The 24,685-nt window shown below is 36.9% G+C and overlaps 1 protein-coding gene across 1 annotated transcript in view; it reads right to left on the bottom strand.

Moving 5' to 3' along the window:
* Positions 1-571: 571 nt before the first annotated feature.
* LOC148954001 (uncharacterized) overlaps positions 572-24,685 on the bottom strand; it is a 71,705-nt gene continuing 47,591 nt past the window's right edge. The window contains exons 2-7 of the mRNA XM_089086073.1: positions 23,799-23,933; positions 13,180-13,326; positions 8,681-8,902; positions 6,924-7,077; positions 1,477-1,593; positions 572-666 (exon numbers count right to left, since the gene is read on the bottom strand). Coding sequence (XP_088942199.1) covers positions 572-666; positions 1,477-1,593; positions 6,924-7,077; positions 8,681-8,902; positions 13,180-13,326; positions 23,799-23,933 — 870 coding nt within the window. The remainder of the gene's footprint in view (positions 667-1,476; positions 1,594-6,923; positions 7,078-8,680; positions 8,903-13,179; positions 13,327-23,798; positions 23,934-24,685) is intronic.

Below are 24,685 nucleotides of genomic sequence, written 5' to 3'. Positions count from 1 at the left end.
ATCCTAATTTCACCAACACCACTTTCAACAAACTCCTTGAAACTTCGTCAAATGCTCCCCTAATGTCCAAAAACTCCGTATATAACCTATTTTTCCTATGCCTCGTATATTTACTAACTAAAACCTGTATACAAAATATTTGATCAATTGAACTATAGTTTTCCCTAAACCCTGCCTGACATTCAATTGATATACCTTTATAATGCAACCATTTATCCATCCTTTTAGACAACTCTACAAAATAGCTTACTGATAGAACTTCCTAGACTTATCCCCCTGTAGTTCTTGTGTAGGTTTCTTTCTCCTTTCTTAAATAATGGGATCGTAATGGACATCTGCCAACTTTTTGGCCATAGAGGTGTACTTAGAATTGCCGAGAATATCAATGCAAGCACTGGCAGTATCCATGCTCTTGACCATTTCAGCAGCTTAGTTGGTACTCCGTCGATGCCCGGTGCTGAATTCCCTCTCATGCTTTTGAAGGCGTGCCATATTTCCTCCTGTCCAACCGGTTCCAGTAGTTTAGCGTCCTCTGAATTCAACTCAAAATCGGCTGTTTCTTCTAAGCTATTCATGTCCTCATCTGCTCTCTCTCTTCGTCCTCTTCGGTGTATATCTCTTTATATTTTTGTTCTAAGTATTCTGGCCAGGTATCGGCGTGAGGAACTGAAACAGTCAACTTTCTATTTTCTGTTGATTTCCTAATTAACTTCCAGAACTCCGTTGTATCATTCACGCTAAATTTCTCGCGTATTTTTTGGCTCTCTTCCTCTTCAGAACGTCTCTTCTTCAACTTAAGTAGCCTTTTATATCCCCTTCGCTTGTCCCTAAACACCTGCAAATTATTTTCCAGATCAACTGTACTACTAGCCTTAAGCAATCTAAAAGCTACTAAAACCTCCTTCTTCTTTTCCTCACAATCCTTATCAAAAAAAACTCATCAAACCAATACTTCTACCATTTTTTCTCCTGCATGCCACCTTAGTTCCAATCTTATACAAAACCCCCGACAAAAAATCAACAGAACCTGCTATATCCCCTTCCCTTGCCATATCCTCACTCTTCTGAATAAATGAATCCAGCCCTTTATCTTCAACTAGTACTTTTTTCAACTTCTCCTCACTATCATTATCAAACCTTAAACCTTCCCTCCAATCAAGCTCATTACCCATCTTTCCCTTAGCCCCAAACTTCTTTTTCCGGCTCTCAGCCCATCCTCCCCTCCTAATTCAACCCTAATAGGCACGCTATCCAACACAGCCAGCGCCCTCACCTCAAAATCCACACAACAGGAAAGGATTTCCAGAATAACTACCACATCATCTATAACACTTGGAGATTTACCCTAATAACCTATAAAATCACCCACTCATTAATCCGTCCCTTTCCTCCCATTCAAAATAACCACAATTTGCTTACCACGAAAATCAAATAATTTTTTCCCCCAATTTCTATTTCTCCTATGGCCGTCCTTACTCGTCCTCCTCCTAACCGACGGCTCAATCATATAAACTCCATTAGTTTTTCCTAGTTCGAGATCCAACTCCTCCTCACGGGCTCCTTCGTCCTCCCCTGTATATCCGTGAAAATCCCCTAGAAAAATAAAATAATCGGACAGAAACTGTTCGAAAAAACGATCCATATCATTTTCTACTATCCCCCAGATATCATCATTACTAACAGGGCTAGTTTCCGGCGGTAAATACACTAAACAAGAATAAAACGAGTTACTACCTAAAGGTATTGGCACCCATACTAGATTACGTGAAACACTTTTCAACCAAGATAAGTTTTGGCATCTATTTGTTATCAATAATGCCACTCCTCCATAAGTTCTACAATTCTGCGATCGCTTTCTTTGTGATCCAAAATAAGATAAACCTTCTAGTCTCTCCTCTTTTTCCAGCCACGTTTCTACTAATGATGCAACTGAAAAATCACAACATTTAAGAAGACACTCTAATTTAAGATACGAAAAGCCCTGAACATTCCAATGCGCTAAATGACACTCGTAAATTGCGTTATGGCCCTGCTTATCCTATCCACTATTTGAGCCAATGGGTTGTGACGAGTTAAATAGCCGCCTAGGCTCCATTTTATTAGGGTCGTCAGCTCTAACCGACTTGCTCTTCTGTCTTAGTTTGTCATCTGGGCTAATAATTTGTTGGCTGTTACGTTTGGGAGCCCCCAAAGGCCCGACAAAAGTTGATGCGGAGCCTTTTTTAATAACAGGAGTTTCACTGTTCACCCCATTTATTTCGTTATCACTACTAAACTCCTCCACTACACTAAAGAAAGATTGAATTGAGGATGAAGATCCAGAACGCGATCTTGAATTGCAAGGTTCTTCCAGGTTAAACCGATTATTTTCAGAAACAAAACTCTTTACTAAACTTTTTTGTGGCACTGATAAAGACCCAGGTTCACAGAGAAACTTTTGCCCAAAAATTTCCTTAAAATGGGTCATGGTACTCGCTGATGACTCTATATTAGGGGAATTCGTAACCTCAACTACAGACTGCTTATCAAAGCTATACGTAAAACACTGTTGACCAATATATAACTTTGTCCCTCTTAGTCTTGTTTCTCTATTTTCTCCTCTAGCCCGTTCAAGAAAAGGCTTTAGGTGGTTACGAATAGACAATTCACGCTTTGTATAATCGGGACTAACACCAAGACCCGCCCTTTTCAGGTGCGTACTTGCACGCAATATAGTATCACGAATGTAGCCACTTGTAAACTTAACCAGCACCGGTCGCGTGCCTTGTTTAGCGTATAGCCGAAAAATTTCTCTAATGTCCATCATTTTCAGCCCTAAATTTGGCACATGTAAGTTGAGTGCTCTCATTACATCTTCTCGTAACGAAGAACCTTTGTTTGTAGGATCGAAATTAGGACCAAATTACACTTTTTAGACTCATTTTCTAGTCTTTGCAATTTTACGTTAGTAGCCGACATTTCAGCTTGCAAACTTAGGTAATCTTTCTTCAATTGTGACGTATCCTCCGAGAACTTGTCTACTGTCGAATCAATTCATAATGAAATAGCAAATAGGTCGTTTCTAAGCTCTTGAACCTGCAATGAAACTATTTCTATTCCATTCAATTTTCCATTAATTTCTTATAGAATTTCAGCAAAATTAAAATAAGCCAAAATTAATCTAGAAATATGGTTATAATAATTAGAAAGATTACTTATCTTTTTTTGAGGGCTAGGCCTCACAAATGCATCCGAGTGACTAGTCCAGTGCCTGTAATTATTCACAGAAAATTTCTACTTAACATAACAAGTCTTATAAAGTAAGATTTCCAATTAACATGACAATTCTTGTCAATGGGAACTGTTTTTTCAAGTTATTTCACAGCCTGTGTACTTAGATGTAAGCGGAATAACAAAAAATATTACTAATAACTTTCGACTATTAAAAAGGGCACTAGCTCTTTGAATATCAAATCGAATGAGCTCTTTTCTGAAGTTTCTTCAACAACGCCTTCTATAAAACCTTATATGCCCCCAGGGTGTAACTTAAAACCCTTGCCCTGAGGGCTGTGACAGAGTATCCTCCTCAAAAACATATTTTCTATATGGAAGTAAACTACGCTGAAAAAAATGGAGATCTCAAAGTTGTTATTGGTGGTGTTTGGGGGAATGATGGGCTTGGCGGGTGGGCTAGTTTCCCTCCAATCCCTTTTGACCATTAAAAAGGTCACTAGCCCTTTGAATTTCCAATCAAATGAGCTTTTTTTGAAGTTTCTACAACAATGCCTTCTATAAAAACATTATATGCCCCCGGGCATAACTTAAAACCCTTGCCCTGAGGGCTGTGGGGGAGTGTCCTCCTCAAAAACACATTTTCTATCTGGAAATCAACTACGCTGAATGGCTATCTCGAAATTTTGATTGGATGTGTTTGGAGGAATGATGGGTGTGAGGGGGGGGGGGGGCAGTTGCCTTCCAATCATTTTCGACTATTAAAAAGGGCACGAGCCCTTTGAATTTCCAATCGAATTAGCCTTTTTGTTAGTTCCTACGACAACGCCTTCTATAAAAACATTATATGCCCCCACGGCATAACTTAAAACCCTTGCCCTGAGGGTTGTGGGGGAGTGTCCCTCTCAAAAATATATTTTCTATCTGGAAATCAACTAGCCTACGCTAAACAAAATGGCTATCTCAAAATTTTGATTGGATGTGTTTGGGTGATTGATGGATTAGGGGGGGGGGAAGTTGCCCTCCAATCACTTTCGACTATCAAAAAGGGCACTAGCCCTTTGAATTTCCAATCAAATGAGCCTGTTTTGAAGTTTCTACAACAACTTCTATAAAAAACCTTATATGCCCCCAGGGCATAACTGAAAACCCGTGCCCTGAGGGTTGTGGGGGAGTGTCTTCCTCAAAAACATATTCTGTATCTGGAAATCAACTGCGCTGAACAAAATGGCTATCTCACAATTTTGATTGGATGTGAACGAAATGGGAGACCGGAGAAAGAAATAGAATCTCCAACAGTGATAAAGACTTTGTCCTAGGGGCTATCCTGGATGAAGAAGAGTGAAAATTGAAAAATTAGTAGCCCTAGCTGGTAGTAGACAGGATAGGCTAGATGAGCATTGCCTTCATAGAATCTATTATTAAATTATCTAAAATATTCATGTTTAATTCAAATGGCTGAAATCACATTAAATTTTCTATTTTGCTTATGTTACAAATCTTAAGTTGAAACTGTGTCAACTCTGTAATTGCACTACGAAGAATCAGTAGCTGATACTATAAAGCTTATGAGACTTACGAACCTTAGGTAAATCAGTCTGAAAGGCCTACTTAGCCGATATGAAACCGATGTGATAGCCAACTGATGCTAAAAAGTGTTTTATTTACCAATTGCCATTCAAAACACTTGAACACAAATTTGATTATTATACAAATGTGAATGGATAAGCTCCTTCATGGTCAAACTAGTGTGATCAAATGTTTTATTTTCGAAGCTTTTTTATAACTTTCTTTTTGGGTAAGAGAATTCATTCTCCCAGCAAAGAGCACGAAAGTCACTCTAACGTAAAGAGCAAGAGATTGAGGTTGCTGCCGCCCCCTACTAAATATGACAATTTTCGCTCATTTAATTCTTAATGTTGCTCTTTAATTTCATTAAAATAGAATATTTAATTTTCTGATTGTTTTTACTATCATTTTCAGTGTAAACTAAATATTACGGGAGCTCCTACTTTAACTCCCCTGGACTTTAACATAGGTGTAACATTGCTGTAAAAATAAAACATGAATTTCCCCTGAAAATGTAACCTCATAGGATTTTAAGGAGCTTAAGGCCTGGCTTGAACACCAAAATACTTTCTTTTAATATTAGACAAAGAAACATCAGAAATCCAGTCCAAAGGTACTGCCATCTAATGTTGCTGGTAATTTCTGTTTGCAATTTCAACTGACTTTGACATTCCATTTTCTAAGTCTGGAATTAAAGTTGAGGAATGACATTCCATGTGCCTCCTAACTTTAACAATTCTCTCTTTCCTAAATAAATTAGAGCCTACTCTTTTCTCCTTCCCTAGTTTTAATATTAAAAAGTTGGCCTTAAGCAAGAAAATAAGCTTTTGAACCAAACCAAATATATTTTCTTGCTGAGTTATCAAGGAATATAACATCTTTTCCTACAACATTTGTCCATGAGATAGACCATTTTTTAGAATTTTGAGGAGCTGGCAACTTCATTGTTGAGGTGCACATTGAAAAAATAAGCGACTTGATATGATTCTGTGTAAATCAAGGTTTGTTCCAATTTGATGAAAAAATTGACAAAGACGTCATATGCAGGCTAAGTCTTGGTATGGTGCTAAGCAGGCTAAGTCTTGACTCGGCACAAAAATTGCTATTGATGTTCTGACAAATAAAATCGGACTGTTCAGAATAAATAGCGTTTTCAATAGAACGCAAATAACATTCAAGTCGTTTAGAAGTTTTGAAAGAGAGAAAGGGGAAAGGTAGCACCACTCTTAATTTGTAAACCTGGATTAGACTTGAGATATAAACTTTTATTGTTGTATTGTTGTTGATTTTACGACAAACAAAAACACACTACCCGAAATAAGAATTATTGGGCATTACGCTACTCTTGTCTCTGCTAATATCTGTTCAGGTTAAGTTTGACTTTATTAAACATTGAGTGAGAGGCTGCACAATTTTCATTATTTATCCACCTTTTATTCGTCCTTGATACATTTTAGAGTAGGGATGTTTCTTTTCATGCAAGTAGTCACATAACGATTATAAATACAAATGCAACATTATGATATAATTTTTACAATTGTTAACAGTGTTTATGTTGCAATCATTCGGTGATGAGAGAAGAAAACAAATTGTTCTCACCATCAAATGGATCGGAAAACAATTGATGCAGGTTCTAAATGTAAACTTAGCTTCTAAATCCTGTAACTTTAGAAATTTCAAAACATAGGTTTTATGTTTTGGGGCAAGAAAATTAAGCATAAGTTTGCATTTATGGTGCGTTTTGAAAATGATAGCGCAGATTGGGTGTCACAGAATAAGAAGCATAGCAAAACAACTTTTTTGTTGGCAGAGTGCACCAAAGATTGTAACAATGCTTCGTTGCCAAAAAACTAAATAAATCGAATTCTCCTCAGATGAAGAAGTCGAGGTAAGTTTTGACACGTGACGGCACAACAGCTGGGGGTTATTTTAATATCCCGCAAAAAATTGCAGATTTGACGCCGTTTTAATTGCCACACAGCATTTCTATGTACACGCTTCGTATATTTGACGATTTGAAATAAACTAACTGACCTTGGATAACTACAGTAGGCCAAAATACGAAACCAGGACTTGTGTCGATGTTTAGCGCTCTAAAGTTCAACGTCCTCACTCCACCCTTTTTTACGTGTGCCAACTCAAACTTTGGTTAAAGGAAGAGAGACTGAAGCAGCGACCTTTGATTGAATGAACTATTTCCGCCAAGTAAAAATCCAAATCGCGAGTGTTCCCGTTTATGGACGTACATAAAAGGTGAAATGAAATACGGATTTTCGACAACATAGAATCTAATGTCCTCTGATATAGAGAGAGAGATCAAGACGATTCCAACAAGGTTTAAAAAAACACTTAGGCTTTCGCACATGAAGAGGCAGAGAATAGGAAAGTCGAAACTGCAAACTTAAGTAATCACTTGTTAGGATGTCGCTTGAAACTTCAACCATCGTACCCTGCATCTAGTGGGTGTCTGTTAGAACGAAATCAAAATCAGAAGTGGAGCCCGAGTTGAGCACATAAAAAAACGGCTTCGATTTTGGTAGCAGAAAAACGCCGCTAGGAAGGGGAGAAAGTAATATTTAAGTAAGAGGCGCATTCTTATTTTTTAGATCCGTGTTAAAATCACTGCAAACAAATATTTTCTGATCGAACCCTGATTTGCTGATCGAACCCTATGAATAAATTTAGAAAGTGAAGCACAAGCTGTGGCAAATTTACGAGGAGAGGACTCGCTTCGGTAGTTCGTTGGCATATACACACACATCAAAACAAAAGAACCAAAATCAACTGAAATAAATGTATCAGAAGATTCCAAAAGAGCGCAAGAAAATTTCTTATTCACTGCAATTGCTAGGCCGCCGGAAGGACGACCAGATACCAGTGTGGCGGGCCGAAAAAAAGAAAATGTGGTCACGTAAGAGCTCTAGCAGTGAGACATTATAAGCACTTACAAGGTGTTCAGTGATGCACACAATTTCGTAACTACTAAAAAGCCTTTCGAGAGTTTCAAGCTTCTGACGAGCACCATTGATATTTTGATAAAATAACGACACGGCTGAGTTAGAAATCATCATCAATCATAGATTAAACACGGGCAGATGAATTAATTCTTCCTGAGGCCCTTTGAACGGGGAGGTACTTCTTAAGCTCCAGACACACCAAACTATTGCTATGATGATTCCCTCCACAATTAGCCCACTTAACAATCTAAGATGCACATGCTTGGTCCTTGTTAGTGTGATCACTTCCACATTTACTACATTTATCAGGGCTCTTACAGTCCCTTGTGAAATGCCCAAATCCATGGCAATTAAGGCACTCCTTAGGTTTTTCAATTGACAGTCACTCAGAATAGGCAATATTCAATATTGAGGCCAAACTTGATTGTGATATCAAGCTCTTCTTTAGTTTTTTAAAGTCCATTTTCACTATTCTAGAACTTCCATATCTTGGCAAATTTCAGATCATATTCCATACCTTAATAAAATTCAGGGCTGTGGATTCAGTTACAAGTCACAACCGACTCCAACACCTACTCCAGACGTTTTCAATACACTCACTCTGACTCCATTCAGCAAAAATTTACTAAAACTCCAAATCCGCAGCCCTGGTAAAATTACACTAAAACTCTCAGCGCTAGGTAAAAGCTTATTATATTTTAGAATTCAGCATAAAAAGCAACATTTGGAAGCCATCTCAAAAAAATTAGAACTTTTATTTACAAAAACAGAGCACCCATATATCATAAAAAAAATGGCAAAGTTCTCACGCGAAAACTGTTAGAAACAAATATAATCTCTTTTATTTTTTTTTTCAATTTAGCATAAAGAAGCTCAATCACAGTCATTCATTTTATTTGATGAGCCAAAATAAAACTTTATTTTTGTTCCGCAATGTTACTTACCATAAGACAATTAACAAGAGATGCGTCAAGTCCAGCTTGGGCAGCAGCAGCCGATTTAGGCACACGCGTAAGCAATGCTACCGAATCATATCCTTCTGTCTGAGGAGTACCACTTCTGGATGGTGATTGAAGCGATCCAGGGAAACCAATAGAATCCTGAGATCGTGTTGGTGTTTTACCATGCACAAAAACATATCTTGGTGGAGTAGGTGGAGCTTCGCCCTAAAATGAGAAAGCTAATATAATTTATCTTAATAAGGACGTGTTATGAACAAGCAAAAAAAGTAGACGAATAGGGATGTTTTCAAAACGGATTAAATCCTATTAGCCTCACAATTGGCGTGATGATAAATTATGCTTCTAAGACATCTATTTAGTCTTGCCGTGTATCTATTCCTCTTATCGTTTTTTTTTTTTTTTGCTTTCACACACACTGTTTGACGAGCACATTCCTAGACCTCAGGCAATCAAAGGTATTGAAAAAGTTGACTTCCTCGCCTCAAGGACAACCGTATGATTCTTGGAGCCAACATAGATCTATCAAACTCAGAGACTACATGAGAGCAAGGCTCACAAGGAGAAAAATTCCCTCCACTCCTGTTCACATGAACTCAGCTCACATAAATCTGTTGGAATCTACGTAGTAGAATTGCTTCATCAATTGAACTTAACAAAGTTTACAGCCTTCTGTCAAAACTTAGCTTATAAGATGTAGATCATCATTTTAAAGGAATTTGCGTGGTTGTTCCGAAGACCTTCCATATAATTAGTAGAAATTATTCTTACAAACACAATCTTTAGCTTTAATTTTTCAATGATTCACATTCTCTATTTGAAAAATTCAAAGATTTTGTTTTTGGATTTCTCCAATTCTAGCATTTAGGTTTTTCAGGAAAATAAACTTGAATTGCATAGAAAAGTTTGCTTACTCATATATTTCAGGCTAATTAAAAAATGTTATCCACCATGAAACATATGTCTGTTTGTTGAACTAGCTACCGCCAGTAAACTAAATCATGATTGGTCCTCTTTATTTTTATGAGTTTTTTTTATGTATTTTGATTTATTTCTTATCTTGTGATTATGATATAGGATTTGTGATTATGTCTAAGATTATTATGATTGTAAAAACTACTTATTTTAGTTCAATGTACAAGTTTTCTTGTCTATTTTATTTTGTTTCTCTTATGTTCACTGTCATTTAGGGGACTTAAGCCCTTTTTTGTTTTGACAGGTTATAAATAAATTGAATTGGATAATAATAATTTATTGTCACCCTCTGTACACAACAAAAATGCACTAAAGAGGAGTATAAGAAATGAAAAGAAAAACAAAAAGGACACAGAAAAAAAACACGCAGAATTCTTGACAACTTTAACTTTCAAACACTTTTCAGGATCCAGTTCCAGTTCCAAAATTTCGTGTAAGGGTATATGGACTACCTAATTAGTCCATTCACTCACAAAAATATCTTCAGAAGAAAATAAAATATCCTCCAATCAGCTAACAATGGGTTCTCCTTTTAATTCTAATGATGTTTTGTGGGAAGAACGGGTACTTGAGCTGCCTGTCCCCAGCAGTTAAAGGCCTATAGGCAGGCCGGCACCTATAAGGCTCTTCCCACTTGCTCCCGCTCTCTTCTACACATTTCATAAATATTACTGAATCAACACTTTTTTCCATTGTCTTCTTCATCCTTTAGTACACGGGTCAAACATTATAAGATTCCACAACTAGCGACGATAGGCACTTAATAGAAGGCAAATCAATGGAGAATCGATAATTCTGTTGCTGCGGTCAGCAAATCTACTTGACTGTTCGTCCATTTTTTGGCAAATCTCAAAAACACCGTACCTTCACGAAATGTAACTATTACGAGTCCAAATAGGGATAATAAGAAAATACTTGCAGAACCTAAAGAACAGCGATCGGATTTCCTTTTTATCAGATACAGAGAAAAATTTCAAAAAAGGTGTCAAAACAACACATGCGGTGCAAAAACGCATTATATAGCCAACAAAGGGTTCTCTTATCAATCTGGCCCTTTACCCAAGCGAGAAAAACGTAAGATATTCTTAGTTTCTCTTTCAAAGAAACAATTATAAGCTGCCTAGTGGATCTAATTGAAGTTCCAAATGGAAGGCCTAAATACCTAAGTGAACTGGAAGATGAGATCATGGCGGGACCAACTTGGATTGGATCATTGGAGGCGATCTCCAGTCCAAGGACAAGAAACTCTGTTTTTGAAGTATCAACTGAAAGGCCGATTTCTTTCAGTCCAGAGCATACAACAGTCCAGAGCAAACAACGATTACTGACAGTACATTGCAAGCGTATCCGGATTGAGGATTTCTGATAGCACTGTCACAGGAAGGTACAAACAAATGAATCAACTCCACTTATAAAGAGAGATAGAATTGCTTGAGAGTAAAGAATGGAGTCAAAGTCTTTGAAATATCAATGGCACAAACGTAGAAGTTACTATTTCCCTTTTTATGCCTTTCAAGAATCGCTAGATAAGTTGCATAGGCGTTCTGCACACTAAGACCTTCCCGAAAACCAAATTGGTTATCGCCACGATCACACGTTGTGCTAATTTCATTATAGATAAGCTGCTCAAGAAGCTTTCCAATCGTCAAACATAAAGAAAATGCATTAAAAATGCACGTTACTAGACCTCCACATATTGTATAGGGAATATGCTGCAAGGCGATACAAGCCTGAAATAAAATAGCAAGATGTTCAAATAATTTTACTGTCTCGTATATCAGATGTTCGGGTTGCAGGCCATCTGAACCTGATCCATTACCTAGTTTAAGACGGCGAACATGTGCCTGACAAGATGCTGGCATTATAGTGATATAGTTTTTAGCATGGTCTAACTCTGCAAAATGACCCAAAAGTATAAATCTAAATGTTGTGTCAAGAGGAGTTGGATCGTCAGAAATTAATGAAGAAAAATGACTTTCCCAAGAACCTAAATCAATCAGATTTGACGCCGTTTCCATTGCCACACAGCATTTCTATGTACACGCTTCGTATATTTGACGATTTGAAATAAACTACCTGACCTTGGATAACTACAGTCGGCCCAAATACGAAACCAGGACTTGTGTCAATGTCTAGCACTCTAAAGTTCATCGTCTTCACTCCACCCTTTTTTACGTGTCCCAATTCAAACTTTGGTTAAAGGAAGAGAGACTGAAGCAGCGACCTTGGTTGAATGAACTATTTCCCTAAGTAAAAATCCAAATCGCGAGTGTTCCCGTTTATGGACGTACATAAAAGGTGAAATGGAATACGGATTTTCGACAACATAGAATCTAATGTCCTCTGATATAGAGAGAGAGATCAAGACGATTCCAACAAGGTTTAAAAAAACACTTAGGCTTTCGCACATGAAGAGGCAGAGAATAGGAAAGTCGAAACTGCAAACTTAAGTAATCGCTTGTTAGGATGTCGCTTGAAACGTCAACCATCGTACCTTGCATCTGGTGGGCGTATCTTAGAACGAAATCCAAATCGGAAGTAGCTCCCGAGTTGTGCACATAAGAAATTGGCTTCGATTTTGCTAGCAGAAAAGCGCCACTAGGAACGGAAAAAAGTAATATTGAAGTAAGAGGTGCATTCTCATTTTTTAGATCCGTGTTAAAATTACTGCAAACAAATATTGACTAATTTGCTGATCGAACCCTATGAATAGATTTAGAAAGTGAAGCACAAGCTGTGGCAAATTTACGATGAGAGGACTCGCTTTGGTAGTTCGTTGGCATTCCTCCACAATTACCGCACTTAACAATCTAAGATGCACATGCTTGGTCCTTGTTAGTGTGATCACTTCCACATTTACTACATTTATCAGGGCTCTTACAGTCCCTTGTGAAATGCCCAGATCCATGGCAATTAAGGCACTGCTTAGGCTTTTTAATTGGCAGAGTGACTCGGAATAGGCAGTATTCAATCTTGATGCTAAACTCGATTGCGATATCAAGCTCTTCTTTAGTTTTTTAAAGTCCATTTTCACTATTCTAGAACTTCCATTTCTTGGCAAATTTCATATCATATTCCATACCTTGATAAAATTCAGGGCTGTGGGTTCGGTTATAGGTCACAACCGACTCCAACTCCTACTCCAGACGTTTTCAATACACTCACTCCGACTCCATTCAGCAAAAATTTACTAAAACTCCAAATCCGTAGCCCTGGTAAAATTACACTAAAACTCTCAGCGCTAGATAAAAGGTTATTATATTTTAGAATTCAGCATAAAAAGCAACATTTGGAAGCCATCTCAAAAAAATTAGAACTTTTATTTACAAAAACAGAGCACCCATATATCATAAAAAAAATGGCAAAGTTCTCACACGAAAACTGTTAGAAACAAATATAATATCTTTTATTTATTTTTTTAATTTAGCATAAAGAAGCTCAATCACAGTCATTCATTTTATTTGATGAGCCAAAATAAAACTTTATTTTTGTTCCGCAATGTTACTTACCATATAAGGAGCAGGTAATTCTTTTCCCAAGCAGTTTTTAAGAGATACTTCAAGTCCAGCTTGGGCAGCAGCAACCAATTTGAGTGATATAAAAAAACCTATTTTATCCAAGTAGCCTTTTCCAAAGGGATCTGACAAATCCCATACCTGAAAGATCCAGTATTTGATAAAAAGAAAGAAAGAAAAGAAAAGAAAATTAATGATAGGGTAAACAATCTTTCTAAGCAACCTATCATCAGTATCTTAAAGAAACTAGAAGAGGCAAGTGCATGAAACTTCCAGGAATGGGCTCAAATGTAAAATCCTGAGAACCCATAAAAGTCTCACTAAGCTCAGCTATTTCCTTTAATAGTCAAAAACATTTGTCTGAAAGCTGTAGTTTACCCTATCCATACAACTCCAACATTTAAAAGTATAGAGGGCAAATCTCAGTTGTGAATACTTCTAGCAGGTTTCTTATAAGCTTTCAGCATAATAGTTTTACTTCAAGCAAAAGTGAAGTTTATCAGAATTTGTGTGGGTACGATTTTCATGAAATTAGATGAGAAAAATAACAGAACATAAGAGAATTATGAGGAGCACGTGTCACTTTGTTGTAGTATGGGAGCATTCACGTCATTTTTTTTGGAGAAATTCAGTCGAGTGAGAGCCGCACTGCCTTTGGTGGTGATTCTGCTGATGACATTGCGCTCCTTTCTCACCTTAGAGGAGCCGCATGAAGTTGGATTGTCAATCAGTACTCAAAAAACGAAAGTCATACACAACAATGTCAATACAACGCTGGGCTGGCCACTGAATGTCGGTTCCTATGAGCAAGAGGAAGTTACAGAGCGTAAGTAAATTGGAAGCCTCATAAATTCTGACGGAGACCTGGAGCTTAAAATTAGTACACGCATTGCTTATGCAGGCAATGCTTTTACAAAACTGTGTTAAGTCTGGAATAACTCTGCATACTCTAACATGCTCAAGCTCCGACTCTTAAATAGTAGTGTCCTCTCTGTACTAATGTACAGATGCAAGGCATGGGCACTTACAAAAAAACTTGAGAAATGAAAACAAGGTTTAGGAAATAACTGCCTCCAGCGCATCTTGGGAATACACAGCTCGGACAAAATTATGAACAACATCGTCTATGAAAAAAAAACTAAGCAACCATTGATATTTGAGAAAATACAGAGCAGCACATGGTGGTATTGGGGCCACATGGTCAGTATGGGCAATGGCATGCTCCTCCATGAGTTCTCGCGCGGCCCCCCCCCAGTCTTCGGAGACATGAACAGAAGAAAAACGAAGCTTGGCCGATACCTTGAGAAGGATGCTTACACTGACCGGAAAATCTTTGGAAGACCTGTTGCTGCAAGCTCTTCGAAGATCACCATAAAGAGGCACCAATGTCACCTTATCTGCCATGCCAGCCAGCGTAGGAGGAACTAAGTCTTTAGCAAATAAGAGCATTAAGTTGACCATTAAAACTTCGTTCTGGTAGATTTTAGTCATGACTACGCATTAGATATGAAAGATATGACTATAATTATGCTGAATAATTTTCCCTCATCATTTCTTATTTCCCTTATCACATACGAAGTTAGATATACCTCTACAAAGGCAACCAGTGTACAGTTTTGTGGGATGGGGTGTCAATCACCCTCATTTTTGAATAGCAAAGCCTTGGCCCACTTAGAAACAATTTTAAATTATGAACAAAACATGTTGTAGTTAGGCTCTCGTATACTTTAGTTAAAGCACTAATTACTCAAAAACTGGGTGTACTGAAGTAAGTCAGAAAGTACTTTCAAGGTAACACAGTCTTTTCATTAGAAACATAGACAGAAGAGAGCAGGATAACATTTTGCTTCAACAGTAAAAGACTAAAAACAAACAACTGAATATTTCTACGACAAATGTAACTTCAACACAAATTAATGTTACAATCATAGGCAGCGCAATAACGCTGTCTAATTATAGAACGATGTTGGCACAATGTATTTTTTTTCATACCCGGGAACTTCGTATCGAAAGAGTTGTCGTAGAAACTTCGAAAAGGGCTCATTCAATTAGAAATTGGAGTGGCATGTGCCCTTTTTAATAGTCGGAAGTGATTGGAAGGCAACTACCACCCCTTCCAAGCCCACAATTTCCCAAAACACATCCAATCAAAATTTAGAGATAGCCATTTTGTTCAGCGTAGTAGATTTCCAGATAGAAATTATATTTTTAAGGAGGACACTCCCCCAGAGCCTTAACGGCAAGGGTTGTAAGTTATGTCCTGGGGGCATATAAGAGGCGTTGTCGCAAAAACTTCAAAAAAGGCCCATTCGAATGGAAATTCAAAGGGCTAGTGCCTTATTTAACGTTTGAAAGAGACTGAAGGGCAACAAAGTCAACTCTCACGCCCACAATTTCCCCATACAATTCTCATGCCGAGTCTGTGATAGTCTTTTAGTACATGTAGGTTTACATTCTGTAAATAAAGGATTTGAGGATAAAAACCCTCCAACGGCCCTCAGGGCAAGGGTTGTAAGTTATGTCCTGGGGGCATATAAGGTTTTTATAGAACACGTTGTCGTAGAAACTTCAAAAAGGGCTCATTCAATTGGATATTGAAAAGGCTAGTGCCCTTTTTAATAGTCGAAAGTAATTAGAAGGCAACTAACCACCCTTCCACGAACATCATTTCCCCAAATACATCCAATCAAAATTTAGAGATAGCCATTTTGTTCAGCGTAGTTGATTTCCAGATAGAAATTATGTTTTTGAGGAGGACACTCCCCCATAGCCTTAAGGGCAAGGGTTGTAAGTTATGCCCTGGGGGCATATAAGAGGCGTTGTCGCAGAAACTTCAAATAGGCTCATTCGATTGGAAATTCAAAGGGCTAGTGCCCTTTTTAATAATCGAAAGTGATTGGAGGGCAATTAACCCCCCTCCCACGCCCACCTTTTCCCCTAACACATACAATCAAAATTTTGAGATAGCCATTTTAGTCAACGTAGTTTTAAGTTGTTGAAATTAGGTCTTTGAAGATGACAACCCCCCAACAGCCCTCAGGACAAGGGTTGTAAGTTATGTCCTGGGGGCATATAAGGTTTTTATAGAACGCGTGGTCGTGGAAACTTCCAAAAGGGCTGATTCGATTGGAAATTCAAAGGTCTAATGCCCTTTTCAATAGTCGAAAGTGATTTAAGGGCAACTAATCCCCCTCTCACGCCCACCTTTTCTCCATACACATCCAATCAAAATTTTGAGAAAGCCATTTGTTTCCATGCAGTTTAAAGTTGAGGAATTTATAAATTTGAGCACGACAATCCCCTCACAATCTTCAGGGCAAGGGTTATAAGTTATGCCCAGGGGGAATATGTTTTTATTGAAATCTTTGTCGTAGAAACTTTCAAAAGGACTCATTCGATTGGAAATTCAAAGATCTAGTGCCCTATTTAATAGTCGAAAGTGATTTTAGGGCAACTAACCCCCCTCTCACGCCCACGTTTTCCCCAAACACATCCAATCAAAATTTTTAAGATAGCCATTTTGTTCAGCATCGTTGATTTCCAGATAGAAATTATGTTTTTTGAGGAGGGAACTCCCCCACAGCCCTCAGGGCAAGGGTTGTAAGTTATGCCCAGGGGGCATATAAGGTTTTTAGAAAAAGAGTTGTCGTAGAAACTTCAAAAAGAACTCATTCGATTGGAAATTGAAATGGCTAGTGCCTTTTTTAATAGTCGAAAGTGATTGGAAGGCAACTAAAACCCCTTCCATGTCCACCATTTCCCAACATATACAATCCAAATTTTGAGATAGCCGTTTTGTTCCACGCAGTTTAAAGTTCAGGAAATTATACCTTTGAGCAGGACACTCCCCCCACAGTATTCAGGGCAAGGGTTATAAGTTATCCCCTGGGGGCATATAAGGTTTATATTGAAATCTTTGTCGTGGAAACTTGAAAAAGGGCTCAATCGATTGGAAATTCAAAGGTCTAATGCCCTTTTTAATAGTCGAAAGTGTTTTAAGGGCAACTAACCCCCTCTCACGCCCACCTTTTCCCCAAACACATCCAATCAAAATTTCGAGATAGCCATTCTGTTCCAATCAGTTTAAAGTTCAGGAAATTATACGTTTGAGATGAACCCTCCCCCCACAGTCTTCAGAGCTAGAGTTATTAGTTATGCCCCGGGGGCATATAATTTTTTATTGAAATCTTTGTCGTAGAAACTTAAAAAAGGGCTCAATCGACTGGATATTCAAAGGTCTAATGGCCTTTCTAATAGTCAAAAGTGATTTGAGGGCAACTAACCCCCCTCTCACACCCACCTTTTCCCCAAACACATCCAATCAAATTTTTTAGATAGCCATTTTGTTCAGTATAGTTGATTTCCAGATAGAAATTATGTTTTTTGAGGAGGGAACTCCCCCACACCCCTCGGGGCAAGGGTTGTACGTTACTGCCCTTGGGGCATATAAGGTTATTATAGAAAGTGTTGTCGTAGAAACTTCAAAAAGGGCTCATTCGATTGGAAATTCAAATGGCTAGTGCCCTTTTTAATAGTTGAAAGTGATTGAAAGGCAACTAACACTCCTTCCACGCCCACCATTTCCCCAAACATATCCAATCGAAATTTTGAGATAGCCATTTTGTTCCACGCAGTTTAAGTTCAGGAAATTATACCTTTGAGCAGGACACTCTCCCCACAGTCTTCAGGGCAAGGGTTATAAGTTATGCCCTGGAGGCATATAAGGTTTTATTGAAATCTTTGTCGTGGAAACTTGAAAAAGGGCTCATTCGACTGGAAATTCAAAGGGCTAGGGCACTTTTTAATAGTCGAAAGTGATTTGAGGGCAACTAACCCCCCTCTCAAGCCTAAGTTTTCCCCAAACACATCCAATCAAAAATTTTAGATAGCCATTTTATTCAACGTAGTTGGAAGTTTTGGAAATTAGGTCTTTAAGGATGACAACCCCTCCCCCCACAATCCTCAGGGCAAGGGTTGTAAGTTATGCCCAGGGAGCATGTAAGGTTTCTATAGAAAGCAATGTTGTAAAAACATCAAAAAGGGCTCTTTCAATTGGAAATTAAAGGGGATAGTGCCCTTTAAATAGTCAAAAGTAATCAAAAGGTAACTAACCCCCCTCTCACGCCCACCATTTCCCCAAACACATCCAATCAAAATTTTGAAATATCCCTTTTGTTCAACGTAGTCGAAAGTTCTGAAAATAAGATCTTTTATGATGATAACCCCCTCAAAGTCCTCAGTGCAAGGGTTTTAAGTTATGGCCTGGGGGCATATAAGGTTTATATAGAGAGTTATTGTAGAAATTTCAAAAAGGTCTCATTTGGTTGGAAATTGAAATTGCCCTTTTTAATAGTCGAAAGTGAGTGGAGAGTAATTGACCCCCCTCCCAAGCCCACCATTTCCCCAAACACATTCAACCAAAGTTTAGAGATAGCCATTTTGTTCAATGTAGTTCAAAGTTCTGGAAATTATGTACTTAAGGATGACCACCCCCCAGACCCCCCCCCCAGGGCAAAGGTTGTAAGTTATGCCTTGGGGTCATATAAGGCTTTTATAGTTAGAGCTGTCGTAAAAACTTCAAAAGGGGCTCATTCAATTGGGAATTGAGAGGGCTAGTGCCCTTTTTAATAGTCGAAAGTGATTGGAGGGTAACAAACCACCCTCTCGTGCCAACCAATTCTCCTAAACACATCCAATGAAAATTTTCAGATAGCCATTGTGTTCAACTTAGTAGAAAGTTCTGGAAAATAGGTTTTTGAGGTTGACACCCCCCCCTCATCCTTCAGGGCATGGGTTGTAAGTTATGCCCTGGGGGCATAAAAGGTTTTTATTGAAAGAGTTGTCGTAGAAACTTCAAAAGGACTCATTTGATTGGAAATTGAAAGGGCTAGTGCCTTTTTTAATAGTTGAAAGTGATGGGAGAGCAACTAACCATTTTCCCAAACACATCCAATCAAAATTTTGAGATAGCTATTTTGTTTAACGTAGTTGAAACTTCTGGAAATTATGTCTTAGAGGATGACAACCACCCTCACAGCCCTTAGGGTAAGGGTTGTAATTTATGCCCTGGGGCATATAAGGTGTTTATAGAAAGCGTTGTCATAGAAACTTAAAGGGCTCTTTCGATTGGAAATCGAAAGGCCTAGTGCTCTTTTTAATAGTCGAAAGTGATTGAATGGCCTGAAATTTTTAAAGTAAAGAGCGATGGGGGTATAATGTATTATTTTTTTTTTTTTTTTTTTTTTTAGACCAGGGCAATTCGTATCGAAGGAGTTTTCGTAGGAAATTCGAAAAGGGCTCATTCGATTGAAAATATAAAGGGCTGATGCCATTTTTAATAGTTGAAAGTGATGGGAAGGCAACTAATCCCCCTCTCACGCCCACCCTCCCATTTCCCATTATGTTTAAAAACTAAATGTTGCCTTAAGATAAAATCAAAATGCACTGTTTTAATGTTAATTCCCAATAAGGCACCTCAGCAATATCCAAAGAACGACTGAGGGTATTATGTTCAAATTTTCGGGGCTACTTCTGCTCTTAGAATTTAACCAAGTCAAAATAGCGTAAGTGTATCCAACCTATCAAAGAAAGTAAGCAGATTTTTTTGTGAATGGTATCAAGTTTTCCATTTCAGGTCAACTAGAGGAGGTATGAAAGGAAATTAAACTACTATTTTTGTCCAGATTTTTAAAAGGGTGTATGTTGTTAAAAATTGCTGAAAATTTTTCTTTGGCATAAAAATAGCAGACAAAACTATAAAGTATAAAAAAAAAACGAAACGAACCCCTATGCCTTCCCAAGGCCAGAACATAATTTGCACTTTTTGCAATGCACATTCATTTGTATTTTTTTCAGTAAAGTACAAAATTATGTTCTGGCCTTAGGAAGGTAGAGGGGTTTTGAGCCCAACTTATGTTAGTTTCTGCTCCTTTTGAGTTTGACTCGGTTATTTGTTGTAATTTCTGTTTGTTTTGGGTTTCATTTATTTATCATTGCTGATTTGTGGTAGTTTCACGCTTCGTAGATTATTTGATTTTATTTTTACTCATTTTTTGTTTAATGGAGTTCTTTACTTTTCTTTGAAAAACTTATTTTGTGGAAAAAGTTTATTTTAAATAATAGTGTTATAAGACAGCAAGCTTATTTATTGTATAATGATTTATTCAAAGTTAAGAATCTTAATGTTACTCAAACTCTAATTAAACACAACTTCGAAAAGTAAATGCACTGCAGAAATTATTGAAATAAAAAAAAATTAATTTATAAATAATTAAGTACTTTAGGAAACAAATTGTTTTTGCTAACTTGGTTACTATATGACTTTACTTTTTAGATATTATCTATAATCAATGGTCTTTGGTAACTAGCTGAAGCCCTTACCCATAAACCAATCCAACGCACCAGAAAATTGTTTCTCGCCGTTTTATTGCAGACTTTACGTTTCAAGACAAAATAATAAATACACGGAAAACAATAATCAATCAAAATAGGATTTTAACAATAGAAAAACGGGCTTGGAAATACATCACTGGGATCCAGGAACGCTGGTTGCTATTGCAAGTTGCTACTGAAATAGAATTTTGAGATAGCCAATCAATTAAATTTATTGTAAAAACTGTATGTTCAGCTTTCCGGTTTTGTAAAGCATTGTGACGAAAAGGCAAACTTTAGCATAAAGAGCAAAGGTTGCAGAAGGGGCAGTCCTTCTTATATACAGAATAATTTCTGTTCGTTCAAGTTATACAGAACCATCAACACATACATTTGAAATATAACTGCAGTCTACTACCAAACTACCATACAGGTGCAAAACCTGAAAAATTGCCAGTATTTTAATCTTCAGTTAGGATTTTTTGGAGGAATCTCAATGACTTATCCAATGTGAAGATAATTGCAATTATATTCTTGCTTTTAAAGAGTATTTTCAGCTCCCTCACCAAAATATCCCCTGAAGTTACACCATTAAGGGCAGAAAGGTTATTGTATTCTACCAAGAGAGGAAAGGAAATAATAAATGAAAAATAAAATTAATAGGTGAGAAAACGATGATTTTTGTCAGCCAGTGGCAAAATATGAAGACGAAGAACAAGAAAATATTTCGACAAGGACCTCCGCCAAGTCGTCTTCAGTGCGATAAATAAATAAATAAATAAAAAAAAAAAAAAAAAAAAAAAAAAAAAAAAAAAAAAATCTAACCGTCCGAAGTGAATCCAACAAGAGCAGAATAGACACTGAATAAAAAAAAACAGCCAGAAATAAATAAAAGAAACAATCACCAATTGAATTGAATAAGTATCCGTTGCCTGGCAATACACTTCGCCATTCTTCAACTTCCATATTCATTAGGTATGCGGACAGGTTGTCTTAAATTAAATCATTTGTTCATGTAATCATGTAAATTCTGAATTAAATTATGTCAAAGATATTCCATTCTGCAATGGAATAATTTTAATTTTCTGTAAGGTTTATTGGGCTACCCAATAAACCTTACAGAAAATTAAACAAAAAAAAAAACAAGTTTTTTTAACTGAAAGTAAGGAATGATGTCAAAACTTAAAAAGAACAGAAATTATTCCGTATATGAAAGGGGATGTCCCCTCCTCAACGCCTCGCTCTTTACGCTAAAGTTTTTTATTGTTTAAAAAAAATAGAGTTGTGATAAAGTCAAACTTTAGCGTAGCCCCTTTCATATACGGAATAATTTCTGTTCGTTTTAAGTTTTAACGTCGTTCCTTACTTTCAGTTTAAAAAAAACTTGTTTTTTTATTTAATTTTTGAACGTTTTTGAATTAATACAGGTTTTGATATTGGCTAACCGTACATGAATAATTAAACAAAATTTGCGAATTAATTTTACTTTTATTTGGTTAAATGGCTTTCTCGAAACTTGTTGTATTTTATTTACGAACGTTTTTATTAGTAATAAATATAAGTAACTTACGAATTAACTTATGTAACGAACTTCTATATTCATAGATTTTTTATACGTATATTAGGGGGTTTGCCCCCTAGTCAATACCTTGTTTTTTTAAGCTATAGTTTGAATTTTGTTCCAATTCTTTAAAAATGATCACAAAGGCCGTTAATTAGAATAAATAGCTCTTATGAAACTATTAAAAAATCTTTGGCTTAAAGAGCGAGGTATTGACTAGGGGATGAACCCCATCATATACGTAATATTTTCTGTTCGTTTTAAGTTTTAATGTTGCTCCTTACTTTCAGTTGAAAAACTTGTTTTTTTTTAATTTCTTATATTTTGCTTTAATAATGCTGGGAAATCCGGCGCCCCCTTCACAGCAATGTCCCTTCCCCATGAAAACTTCCTTCGTGGAAAGATCCTCCCATATAATCCCGTAACCCCCCCCCCACCTACCAAAAAAAATCCCCCCTGAAAACGTTTGTATACTTCCCAATAACCAATACTATGTTAACATTGGGTAAAGTTCATAACTTTCAGCCCTCCCCCTGGGAACTTAGGGGGATTAAGTCATCCTGATATACATAGTTATCATATTTTCGACCATGCTGAACAAAATAGCTATCTCAAAATTTTGATCTGGTGACTTTTGGGAAAAAAATCAGCGTGGGAGGGGGCCTAGTTGACCTCCATTTTTTTGGTCACTGAAAAAGGGCACTAGAAATTTTAATTTCCGTTCGAATGAGCCCTCTCGCGACATTCTAGGACAACTGGGTCGATACGATCACCCCTGAGAAAAAAAATAAATAAAAAAAATAAACATGCATCCGTAATCTTTCTTCTGGAAAAAATAAAAAATTCCACATTTTTGTAGATAGGTGTTTGAAACATCTACAGTAGGATTCTCCGATACGCTGAATATGATGGTGTGATTTTCATTAAGATTCTACAACTTTTAGAGGGTCTTTCTCGCTTTTTTCTATAATATTTGAAAAAACTACGTTTTCTAAAGAGTTAAAGAGGCTGAGTCACAAGTTCGAACCTTAAAACAGAAATTATTCCGTATATGAAAGGGGCTGTGCCCTCCTCAACGCCTCGCTCTTTACGCTAAAGTTTTTATTCTTTAAAAAAAGAGTTGTGAGAAAGTCATTTTCTGTCACGCTTGACTTTCTGTCAAGCGTGCCAACCATTTATATTCTCTAATGCTGCTGAAGATTAAGTTTTTTGTGATAAATAGTTTGGCACCAGAAATTACTACATATATTTCTTTCCACAACATCATTGGACAAATTACACTTCACTGAGGTCTTTAAAAGGTTTTTTTCTTTCCATCGAATCTTATTCTGAACAGCTTCCATGAACAATATAGAAGGACCAGCAAATAAAATTTCCAAAAATCCGAGCAGGCTGCCCTCTAAACCAGAGTATAAAATCAATATAGGCATGGAGTTTTTTTTTCAGATACATCTTTTCATGTAACCCTTTCCCCAAAAAAGAAAAAAATTATGATAAAAAGCCCTTTTTTCTTATCTTCAATTTCATATTTGTGCATCACTACCTACAACACTCATGCTCTGCAAGAAGGCTTGCTAGCCCCTTTACTGCTCACAAGGGTCAAGCTACATCCATCATTCCCTAAAAATCAATATATACATAAAAAAAGTAATAATGACTGCATTAAAGGTGGCAACTTTACCTTGCTCAGAATAGCAGCAGATAATCCAGATTTCTTTAAGAAATTATATGCACGTACTTTACCAATGCAACCAGAAGTATTTGGACCTAAATGATGATACCATGCTTCATAAATGCCAAAAAGATCTCCAGCAACCTTAAGAAAAAAAAGTCAAAACAATAGCAGAATATAGTAAAAATTGATGGTAGTAGAGGGGAGATCTTATCACTTTTTCGAGGGGAGGGGAAGGGGAGGGGGACACTGTCTATCTATTTCATCATTGACTATATAGAGGCATTTGGTATTCTTATGAAAAAACTACAGTTTTTCTTCTGTAAATACTTAGCATGATTTAAGCTATTAGTCTTCATCAGTAAATTCAGATATAGTTTTTATTTCAATGTCTGTTTTTCTACCTACTTTACAGATACAGATATTTTATTTATGAAATATACATAATGCTAAAAAATACACCTGCGTACTTGCCTGGTGGCATAGTGGCACTGGCTTTAGAATCACATGTATTGTATACATTTTAGTATAATTTCTGAAAAGCTTTAAAATACAATGTCTTTATACTGTCCATTAATTTATTCTTTTCAGCATAAAACAGGCATAGAATAAATTAACCACTGAGAGGCTTATCAACAAATAACTTCTTTTGGTAATGAAAACAAAATGGGCAAACACACTGTTTATTAAACCATTACAAATCTTAAACTATTTCTACATATCTTCTGCTATTTTTAGATCACTTTTCATAGCATAGAAAAAGTATTGTATACCTTCATTGTAAACCATTACTGCCGCTCTTGTCAATCATATGTAGCATGATCTTTAGACTCATAGGCATGATCATATGTAGTATGATCTTTAGACTTGTTACTGACATTATATTTTTAACTAGC

Source organism: Artemia sp. Qi Xiang Cuo, chromosome 3 (genome assembly GCF_049724085.1).
Source record: "Artemia sp. Qi Xiang Cuo chromosome 3, ASM4972408v1, whole genome shotgun sequence".
In the NCBI taxonomy this organism is placed as follows: Eukaryota; Metazoa; Arthropoda; class Branchiopoda; order Anostraca; family Artemiidae; genus Artemia; species Artemia sp. Qi Xiang Cuo.
Note: the sequence above shows the minus strand (reverse complement) of the source record. Positions and strands in the feature narration are given on the sequence as shown.